The 11,659-nt window shown below is 42.6% G+C and overlaps 1 protein-coding gene across 2 annotated transcripts in view; it reads left to right on the plus strand.

The window, feature by feature from the left end:
* Nucleotides 1-10,820, plus strand: part of LOC120029113 (AP-2 complex subunit mu) — a 50,379-nt gene extending 39,559 nt beyond the window's left edge. For both annotated transcript variants that reach the window (XM_038974425.1, XM_038974426.1), the window contains 6 exons: nt 1,505-1,652; nt 3,591-3,722; nt 3,841-3,976; nt 4,330-4,427; nt 7,871-7,982; nt 8,162-10,820. In XM_038974425.1, the coding sequence (XP_038830353.1) occupies nt 1,505-1,652; nt 3,591-3,722; nt 3,841-3,976; nt 4,330-4,427; nt 7,871-7,982; nt 8,162-8,296 (761 nt within the window). In that variant the 3' untranslated portion in view covers nt 8,297-10,820. The remainder of the gene's footprint in view (nt 1-1,504; nt 1,653-3,590; nt 3,723-3,840; nt 3,977-4,329; nt 4,428-7,870; nt 7,983-8,161) is intronic.
* The last annotated feature ends 839 nt before the right edge of the window (nt 10,821-11,659 follow it).

The raw sequence follows: 11,659 nt of genomic DNA on the forward strand, positions 1-11,659 counted from the left end.
CATGTTCTTCACAAAGAGGGCAACAGATGCTACTGAGCCAGATGTCTATGTGTCAGGGGAGAAGCTCCAGGTGGTATCTGATTTTAAGTACCTTGGCATCATACTTGATTCCAACCTCTCTTTTAAAAAGCATGTGAAAAAGGTAATTCAAATTCAACCTAGCTAATTTCCGATTTATACGAAATTGTTTGACTACAGAGGTAGCAAAACTGTACTTCAAATCTATGATACTCCCCCACTTAACATACTGCTTGACTAGTTGGGCCCAAGCTTGCTGTACAACAGTAAGACCTATTCAGTCTGTCTACAAACAGGCTCTCAAAGTGCTTGATAGGAAGCCCAATAGCCATCATCACTGTCACATCCTCAGAAAGCATGAGCTCCTGAGTTGGGAAAATCTTGTGCAATACACCGATGCATGTCTTGTATTCAAGATCCTAAATGGCTTGGCTCCCCCTCCACTCAGTATTTTTGTTAAACAGAAAACCCAAACATATGGCAGCAGATCCACAAGGTCTGCCATGAGAGGTGACTGTGTAGTTCCCCTAAGGAAAAGCACCTTTAGTAAATCTGCTTTTTCTGTGAGAGCTTCCCATGTCTGGAATACACTGCCATCAGACACACAACTGCACCACATATCACACTTTCACAAAATGCTTGAAGACATGGCTAAAGGTCAATCAGATTTGTGAACATGGTCCCTAGCTGTGTGTTGCCGCTTTCCATGTCTGTTGTCTGTATGGTGAGGTGTGGAAACACTTTGTCGCTTTTATGAATTTTGTCTTGCTGCTTTTTGTTCTATGTTGCTCTGTCTGTATGCTACGTCTTGCTTGTCCTATGTTGCTATGTCTTGTTCTATGTTGCTATTGTCTATATTGTAATTGTTTTTAATAACCTGCCCAGGGACTGCGGTTGAAAATTAGCCGGCTGGCTAAAACCGGCACTTTTACTGAAACGTTGATTAATGTGCACTGTCCCTGTAAAAATAAACTCAACTCAACTCAACTCAAACAAAAAAATCCTGTGTGTAGCACCGAAATTGGTTCTGCAATGTTAAAAATCCAATAACAAGGTGTGTAAACCAAACATTTTAGAAGAAATAGGGAATTATAAGAAAAGTGCCCATATATTTATTATATTTCGTGGTGACAGGTAGCCTAGTGGTTAGAGCGTTGGGCCAGTAACCGAAAGGTTGCTGGATCGAATCACCGAGCTGACAAGGTAAATATCTGTTGTTCTGCCCCTGAACAAGGCAGTTAACCCACTGTTCTCCACTAGGCTGTCATTGTAAATAAGAATTTGTTCTTAACTGACTTGCCTAGTTAAATAAATATGACGATGAATGCAAATTTAGCGGAGTGGTATAGTGCCAGTGTGGCACTATACCACTAGAGGCCGCCACCTGCCTGTTTTTAATGTGTAAACCACTCCTTGACAGCTGTCCTGAACCGGTTACCTGCCTTCCGTGTTTCTCCGTGGTAACCTCTTCCTCTGCTCAAATCAGGCCAGGTGCTGAGCGCCCACGTCTCAGGCCGCGTGGTGATGAAAAGCTACCTGAGCGGCATGCCGGAGTGCAAATTTGGCATGAACGACAAGATCGTCATCGACAAACAGGGCAAGGGGGGCGCCTCCGAGGAGGCGGCGGGCAAAAGGTGAGGGGGCAACGGGTGTGGCCGGCTTTGTATATTTCTATTTGATTGATTTGCCAGCAGCATACCATCCTGCATCCCACTGCTGGCTTGCCTCTGAAGCTAAGCAGGGTTGGTCACTGGATAGGAGACCAGATGCTGCTGGAAGTGGTGTTGAAGGGCCAGTAGGAGGAACTCTTTCCTCTGGTCTAAAAAATATATACAGTGCATTCGGAAAGTATTCAGACACCCCTTGACTTTTTCCACATTTTGTTACGTTACAGCCTTATTCTAAAACTGATTAAATAATAAGTTTCCCTCATCAATCTACACACAATACCCCATAATGACAAAGCAAAAACCGTTCAAATGTTTTTTTTTGCTAATTTATTAAAAATAAAAAGTGGAAATGCCTTATTTACATAAGTATTCAGACCCTTTGCTATGAGACTCGAAATTGAGCTCAGGTGCCTCCTGTTTCCACAATGTTTGGCTTGCCAATGACATCAATGGATTTGGCAAGAACACAACAGATCTGGGACCAGGCTAAAACTGATTAAATAGTTTTTTCCCCTCATCAATCTACACACAATACACCATAACGACAAAGAGAAAACAGGTTTTAGACGTTTTAGGACTTTAGAACTCTACCATAAAGGCCTGATTGGTGGTTCTTCTGGAAGGTTCTCCAATCTCCACAGAGGAACGTCAGAGTGACCATCGGGTTCTTGGTCACCTCCCTGACCAAGGCCATTATCCAGCTATTGCCCAGTTTGGCCGGGCGGACAGCTCTAGGAATAGTCTTGGTGGTTCCAAACTTCTTCCATTTAAGAATGATGGAGGCCACTGTGTTCTTGGGGACCTTCAATGCGGCAGACATTTTTAGGTACCCTTCCCTAGATCTGTGCCTCAACACAATCCTGTCTCGGAGCTATACGGACAATTCCTTCAACCTCATGGCTTGGATTTTGCTCTGACATGCACTGTCAACTGTGGGACCTTAATATAGACAGGTGTGTGCCTTTCCAAATCATGTCCAATTAATTGAATTTAACACAGGTAGACTCCAATCAAGTTGTTGAAACATCTCAAGGATGATCAATGGAAGCAGGATGTACCTGACCTCAATTTAGTCTCATAGCAAAGGGTCTGAATACTTATGTAAATAAGGAATTTCATTTTTTTATTTGTAATAAATGCGCAACAATTTCTCAGCCTGTTTTCACTTTGTCATTTTGGGGAATTGTGTCTAGATTGAGGAATATTTGTATTTGATCCATTTTAGAATAAGGCTGTAACGTAACAGTGTGGATTTTTTAAAACTTTGTTCATCATTTTCCATCACCTTTTTTATGAAGTTTTTTATTTCCTCGCATTATGTTTAGAGTGCTAATATTTTAAGTGTCAGTGTCAAGCTCTGTGTGTTCCGCCCTTGATTTGTGTTTTTATTTTCTCCCTCTCTCTGTGCTGGACCTCAGTGATTTGGGGGGCAGGTAGCGTACATCACTCACTCGGTCAGACTGCTCTCTCCATCCTCAGTCTGCCTCAATCTGCCTCTGTGTGCGTCTGTCCATCGTTTTGTCTACACGTGGTTGTGTTCACTACAGAGCAATGTTGTGTGTCTGATTTTCTGACATGTAGAATTGGATGTAGTGTTCATAATCAAATGTTGCATCCTTCTGAACGCGACATGGCATGCAAGTCAGACTGACCAGGCAATTTGTATCTGTTTTGTGTGTGTTTGTGGATTTCAGTATGAAGGAGTTCAATGTGTGCATCAGCTCTAATTTGAAATTCATACTCTTTGTAAATTAGTGTTAGTCGTTAATCTCACTGTCATCCATTTTGTAGTGTGTATTATGATTAGGCTAGGTTTCCCCTCCAGTGTGTGTGTGGCCCTCTTGTCCCCTTTAAACACCTTTCTCTTTCTCTCCCTCCCTCTCTTCTTTATCTCCCTCTTAGTGGCGGTGGTGGCGGTAAGCAATCCATAGCCATTGACGACTGTACATTCCACCAGTGTGTGCGTCTCAGCAAGTTTGACGCTGAGCGCAGCATCAGCTTCATTCCTCCGGACGGAGAGTGTGAACTCATGAGGTAACGAGCTTGTGTGATACGGACACGCGCACACACACATTCACACACAGGCTCTGACCTTGTGTCCGTTTTGTGTGTGTGTGTGTGTGTGTGTGTGTTTGCCTCTTCTTCTCCACAGGTACCGCACCACCAAGGACATCATCCTACCCTTCCGTGTCATCCCCCTTGTCAGGGAGGTGGGCCGCACCAAGCTTGAAGTCAAGGTGGTCATTAAGTCCAACTTCAAGCCCTCGCTTCTGGCTCAGAAGATTGAGGTATGGCTACAGAGGGATTTAGGGGTACCAAGTGAGCATAGAGCTTTGGACACAGTACCTGACCAGGTCGTGGTCATCATGGTCAGGTAAAAGTCCTGAAATAACTTACTTTAGTAGTAGTGCTCAACATAGCCATTTGGGATGCACCCTTGGTCTTACCCATAAACTAATGAATGAGTGTTTCTAGATGGGGAATGAATCCACTGAACTGAATGTATTTTTCCACGTTTTTACTACCATTTTACATTTACATTTACATTTTAGTCATTTAGCAGACGCTCTTATCCAGAGTGACTTACAGTAGAGTGCATACATTTTATTACATAAGTGCGCACCCCCACCCCTCTACCCAGGTGCGCATCCCCACCCCTCTCAACACCAGCGGGGTCCAGGTGATCTGCATGAAGGGCAAGGCCAAGTACAAGGCCAGCGAGAACGCCATCGTCTGGAAGTAAGTTTTCCTCACTGTCGTTCTCAGGTTAGCTGTACCAGGGCCCTGTTTATTAGGGCTCACATTGGAAAACATTACGCAACCGGGGGGGAAAAATATTGGACATGTCCAGGTAGTCCCTCCCTGTTTCAGTAAATTGTTTCTGTTTCGTGCCTAATGAACCCCACCCAGGTTATGTGACAGCCTGATGAATGTGTATGCTTCGCAGTCATCTATAAACTACTGACCGGAAAAAGTTTTTAAATTGGGGACTTTTTTTCACGACACGCGGGGTCGAGGGATCAATGAGTGCTAACCAGAGCCCTCAGAGCTGCAGACTCTTGTTTTTTATCAACTAAGCCGGACTGTGTGTGTGTGTGTGTGTGTGTGTGTGTGTGTGTGTGTGTGTGTGTGTGTGTGTGTGTGTGTGTGTGTGTGTGTGTGTGTGTGTGTGTGTGTGTGGTGTGTGTGGCTGAGGGTCAGAAGTTTACATACATGAAGTTGACTGTGCCTTTAAAACAGCTTGGAAAATTCCAGAAAATTATGTCATGGCTTTAGAAGCTTCTGATAGGCTAATTGACATCTTTTGAGTCAATTGGAGATGTACCGGTGGATGTATTTCAAGGCCTACCTTCAAATTCAGTGCCTCTTTGCTTGACATCATGGGAAAATCAAAAGAAATCAGCCAAGACCTCAGAAAGAAAATTGTTGACCTCTACAAGTCTAGTTCATCCTTGGGAGAAATGTCCAAATGCCTGAAGGTACCACGGTCATCTGTACAAACAATAGTACGCAAGTATAAACACCATGGACCACGCAGCCGTCATACCGCTCAGGAAGGAGACGCGTTCTGTCTCCTAGAGATTGACATACTTTAGTGCGAAAAGTGCAACAGCAAAGGACCTTGTGAAGATGCTGGAGGAAACAGGTACAAAAGTATCTATATCCACAGTAAAACAAGTCCTATATCGACATAACCTGAAAGGCCGCTCAGCAAGGAATAAGCCACCTCTCCAAAACCGCCATAACAAATCCAGACTACGGTTGCAACTGCACATTGGGACAAAGATCGTACTTTTTGGAGAAATGTCCTCCGGTCTGATGAAACAAAAATAGAACTGTTTGGCCATAATGACCATCGTTATGTTTGGAGGAAAAGGGGGAGGCTTGCAAGCTGAAGAACACCATCCCATCCGTGAAGCACGGGGGTGGCAGCATCATGTTGTGGGGGTGCTTTGCTGCAGGAGGGACTGGTGCACTTCACAAAATAGATGGCGTCATGAGATAGGAAAATTATGTGGATATATTGAAGCAACATCAAGACATCAGTCAAGTTAAAGCTTGGTCGCAAATGGGTCTTCCAAATGGACAATGACCCCAAGCATACTTCCAAAGTTGTTGCAAAATGGCTTAAGGACAACAAAGTCAAGGTATTGGAGTGGTCATCACAAACCCCTGACCTCAATCCTATAGAAAATTTGTGGGCAGAACTGAAAAAGCGTGTGCGAGCAAGGAGGCCTAAAAACCTGACTCAGTTACGGCAGCTCTGTCAGGAGGAATGGGCCAAAATCCACCCAACTTATTGTGGGAAGCTTGTGGAAGGCTACCAGAAACGTTTGACCCAAGTTAAACAATTTAAAGGCAATGCTACCAAATACTAATTGAGTGTATGTAAACTGCTGACCCACTGGGAATGTGATGAAAAACGGAGTTTAAATATCTTTGGCTAAGGTGTATGTAAACTTCTGACTTCAACTGTATATCTAGCTGTGTCCCTCTCATTACAAATGAGACTCATTATAAATGAGAGTTGAATTGTGGGCAATTTTCATTCAGCAAAGGATTGAGAATATTTTCCTAGCTCAACACTTGTTAGTTGAACCATATTTTAGACTCCTCTGCAAGACCTGTGTCCACATGCTGGAAACTATGGATAATAATCACTAAGCCAGCTCTGCGACTAGTAAGTGACGCAAGCTAGCTAGCTAATTTAGCTGGCTAGCAAACAGATCCACACATGCATTGCTTGCAAATGTGTATAGCCTACCGGTGGGTGATTAGCCTACAGCCAAATAAACGTGAACGCACTTACTTGAAAACTTTGCTGGAGTTGCTAGCTGGCTAGTTGCTAGTTTTTCTCTTGGATGTTGAGTTTAATATTGGAACCTTTTTTGATGGCGAATTTTATAATTCAAACATGCTATATATAGTTGCTGAGGGTCGACTTTTCCAGGCAGGTGTTTGCAATGCAAGAGGTAGGTGGCCTATATTTTTTGGCCTATATTGTTGAACTTGTAAATTAGAATTATATATTATATATTATTAGAATTATATATTAGAATGATATTTTACTGCTGTAACGTTCATAGCTGACTCCACTTGTAAATTGTAATTTTTATAATACAGTAGAGAGTAGCCTACATGCAAATGAGAACACCAGCTGTCTCATACTGACGGATCGAAGCAACGCTTGAGAACTCTTAAAGCACATTGTGACGTCTTGCCGGGGTTTGTTTTGTCGCGCTGATATTTAATATTTCATGAAGACTAAGCTTTCTCAGTTGTTAAAATGGGCCCCCAAAAAATCGATATATACAGTACCAGTCAAAAGTTTGGACGCACCTACTCTTTCAAGGGTTTTTCTTTATTTTGACTATTTTCTACATTGTAGAATTATAGTGAAGACATCAAAACTATGAAATAACACATATGGAATCATTTAGTAGCCAAAAAAGTGTTAAACAAAACTAAATATATTTTAGAAGATAGCCCCATTTGGTAAAAAACCAAGTCCATATTCTGGCAAGAACAGCTCGAATAAGCAAAGAGAAACGACAGTCCATTATTACTTTAAGACATGAAAGTCAGTCAATCTGGAAAATGTTAAGAACTTTGAACGTTTCTTCAAGTGCAGTTGCAAAAACCATCAAGCGATATGATGAAACTGGCACACCTCCAGGCTGTGTAAGAGCTATTTGACCAAGAAGGAGAGTGATGGAGTGCTGCATCAGATGACCTGGCCTCCGCAGTCATCCGACCTCAACCCAATTGAGATGGTTTGGGATGAGTTGGACCGCAGAGTGAAAGAAAAGCAGCCAACAAGTGCTCAGCATATGTTGGAAAAGCATTCTAGGTGAATCTGGTTGAGAGAATGCCAAGAGTGTGCAAAGCTGTCATCAAGGCGAAGGGTGGCTCCTTTGAAAAATCTCAAATATAAAATATATTTTCATTTGTTTAACACTTTTTTGGTTACTACATGATTTCTTATGTGTTATATTCTACAATGTAGAAAATAGTAAAAAAAGGTGTGTGTAAACTTTTGACTGGTACTGTGTATATATATATATATATATATATATCTTAATACTTGGAATACTAACGACCATTTGAATTAACCGTGCCCATCCCTAGTGTGTGTGTGCTGTGGAATGGTGTTAACTGTGTGTGGGTATGTGTGTCTGCAGGATCAAGCGTATGGCAGGGATGAAGGAGTCTCAGATCAGTGCCGAGATCGAGCTGCTGCCCACCAACGACAAGAAGAAGTGGGCGCGCCCTCCCATCTCCATGAACTTTGAGGTGATTAGGTCTTTTATTTCCTTTACACAGTCACCTCTACTGTAGCTGGGTTCAAGAGCAGTTTGGTGCTGTATAGCCAACTCCTATGGTTGAATAACCCAGATGTGCAAACATTTCTGTTCTGTCAAATATGGAACTCTCTCCCGGGGTGTCATTATGGTTCTGTTATGGTCTCCCAGGTGCCATTTGCTCCGTCCGGGCTCAAGGTGCGCTACCTGAAGGTGTTCGAGCCCAAGCTGAACTACAGTGACCACGACGTCATCAAATGGGTGCGCTACATCGGCCGCAGCGGCATCTACGAGACACGCTGCTAACCGCCCCCCCTCGCGATCGGGCGGAAAGAGCGGTGCAACAGAGAGGAGGGAGCGAAAGACAACAACATGGGATCGCTACCTTCCCATTGATTCTGTTTTCCCCCATGGGCTGGCTGACAAATGAAATCAAATTTTAAAAAAACAGGACCATGCTTTCAAAAGTGTTGAAAATTATGAAATGATTAAACACATAAATGTATAGATACTGCAAACGTCCTGTAGAGTACAAAAAATACCATCTGCATCTAAAAGGTCTTTGACCTCTTTTAATCGAAAACAAAAAATCCATTCCACCCCTATGAAATGTAGTTTCTTCATATAGTACTACTGAGCAGAGCAACATAGGGCTCTGGTCAAATTAAAGCCACAGGTTACATTACCATAGTTGTCTACTATTCCTGTTCTACCCGTCTATTCCTCATGGCACTGAATTAGTGGATGACTGTACCCCTTGCCAATAACCACAGATCTGACCATGTGTCATTGGCTTAGGGGTAACTGCTACCCTCCCTCTCTTGATGCTGGTGTAGTAGTGTGTGTGTCGCTCTTCTGTTCTCCTGTCCTACCTCTCTCTCCCCAGCCCTGCCCCTGTATCTGTATATCCAACCGGTGGAGTCCCTCTTTAGCCTAGTGTGTAGTTTGCAGCAGTATGCAGTGTAGATGCATCCATTAAGTGTCATGCCATTTTCAATACATTTTATATACGTTTAGTTTTTTGTAACACCCCGCCTTCCCTTTAGTATATTAGTGATGAATCGTCTTGTGTTTTTGTAATTAGTGCTTTGTCGTGCTTCTCTAAAGCTCTCTGGCCCCCATTCCGTTGCGCTCACTGTCTTTTCCTACACTCAAGTCCTCTACTATTTCAATAGCTGTGAGTTAGTGTCATTGTCATTTATGATTCCTCTATTTACGCAGATATAACAATGAAGATTTTTTATCTGTGGTTCCTGTTGTTTTCTGTCTAAGTGCTGCAGAGATTCATTCTGTGTGACCGAAATTGTCAGTTTTAGGAACAAACAAAATTCATTGACCAACTGAGAACGGCATACATCTGTCTGAATATAAATATATATAAACACATTTCTATATTGTATGGATCGAGCAGAGCCAGTTGTTACGGTCTCAAGAGTCTGCTGTTAGTGACGGTGTCTGTTTAGGAGACTCAGTTGAGCGGATCTCTGTGTGTCTGTGTTGCTATTCTTCCCCAGGACCATGTTCTGCTCAACATCTTTTAGGAGTCTGGAATTCTGACCCTCCCATGCGCTTTACATTAGCATGGGTGTATTTCTTGTCCAGTTAAAGGGATAGTTCACCCAAATTACACTGGCATTGGTTTCCTTACCCTGTAAGCCAGTCTATGGACAAGGTATGACAACAACATGCTTTGGTTTACTTTCCCTGGCACTGTTATTACGTGCCAACGTTTTAGCATTTTTAGCACATCTCATTCAAGTCATGGGACCAATATTGGCATTTGTCATACATCATGTTCATACATTTGGACATGATGAATAAGAATTTGTTCTTAACTGACTTGCCTAGTTAAATAAAGGTTCAATTAAAAAAAATATGCGTAAAAATTGCTAATATCGGTCCCAAGACTTCAATGGGACTTCTGGCCCAAATGCTAAAATGTTAGCATGTAGCAACGGTGCCAGGGAAACTAAACCAAAGCATGGCTTGCTCTCATACCTTGTCCAAAGACTGCTTACAGGGTAAGAAAACCAAATCGTAATTTGGGTGAACTATCCTTTTAAGCTTCAATAAACCGCTATACTCCATGTGCACTGATTCCCCCACCCATACAAAAATATTGTTTACAACTTCATTTTGAAATCCGTTTAATGAAGGGGTTTGGATTTATGGAACAATGGTGTGTGTTACCAGAGAGCGAGAGATGGCCTGCGTCCCAAATGGCTCCCTGTATAGTACATTACTTTTAGTCTCGATCCCAAATGGCACCCTGAGTGCTCAACTCCTCTCAGCCTACTAGACTTGGACTGCTTGCATTTCAAATGAACATTTTAAAACATTCCACATTTTCACTGAGTGCGGCTTGAGATAGCCTTCCTCTTCCTCCCATATTCCTTCTACTTCCATCATGGTTTTTGTGTGCATTAAACAAAGGCTATCAGATTGTCTGAGCAGTTGCAACAAACACTGAGTGACACTACAAAGTTTCCATTCTCTTTTTCTCTGTCACTACATTCTACTAATTAACACTAAAATTGGTTCTGCTAACTTCTGAAAAACCCTATCTCTCTGGCTGTCTGCAATGGCACACTATTCCCAAAACCCCATGGGCCCTGGCCAAAAGTAGTGCACTATATAGGCAATAGGGTGCCATTTCAGACCTAGTCTCTTTCTCTGGTCAATGCCCACTATGTCATGCCACACCCTGAGAGATGGGGAGGGAGAGTCCTGGGGGCTTGCCCCCTCCGCTTCAATGTTTCAATGGGCTCCATTTGGTAACTTTGTGACTGTCAAGGTAATCCCAATAAAAAGAAAGGTGTAACCACTGGAATCGTGTCTATTGACTTATTTCTGCAGCAGAAGTTCAGTTTCTGCCTTGCAGTTTCAGGGCCTTCAGAAAGTATTCCCACCCCTTGACCTTTTCCACATTTTGTTGTTACAGCCTGAATTTAAAATTGATTCAAATAGTATTTTTTGTCACTGGAATTGTTTTTTTTTATTGTTTATTATTCATCAAAAAACATGTGTTGAGTCAAGTATTCAACCACTGTTATGGCAAGCCTAAAGTGTAGAAGTAAAAATGTGCATAACAAGTCACATAAGTTGCATGGACTAATTGTGTGTGAAATAATAGTGTTTGACATTCTTTTTTTAATGACTACCTCATCTCTGTACCCCACACACATAATTATCTGTAAGGTCCCTCAGTCGAGCAGGTGAATTTTAAAACAGATTCAACCACAAAGACCAATGCCTCGCAAAGAAGAGCACCTATTGGTGGATGGGTACAAAAAAAAAGCATAAATTGAATATCTCTTTGAGCATGGTGAAGTTATTCATTAAACTTTAGATGGGGCATCAACACACCCAGTCACTACTGTGGAAGGAGCACCAGGGGGCAGGCTGGTCCCACGGATAGTAGCCCAGCCTGGCATGTGAGTAAAGGTGATCAGAGGCAGTTTAAGCACAGCTGACAGTACTAATCACCTATTTTCTTCCCCCTACAAGAGAGAAGAGGGAGACTGGAGGAAAAAAAAGAGTGATTCATTCTCCAAAGGAGCGGATTCACCTGACGGAAGGGAGAAGAGGACAAATTACCTCTTGGGAATGGCAACCACGGATCCGCACCACCACCCGAAAGGAGCTCTCCACAAATGGATAGTTGAGGCG

This window comes from Salvelinus namaycush, chromosome 34 (genome assembly GCF_016432855.1).
Source record: "Salvelinus namaycush isolate Seneca chromosome 34, SaNama_1.0, whole genome shotgun sequence".
NCBI lineage: Eukaryota > Metazoa > Chordata > Actinopteri > Salmoniformes > Salmonidae > Salvelinus > Salvelinus namaycush.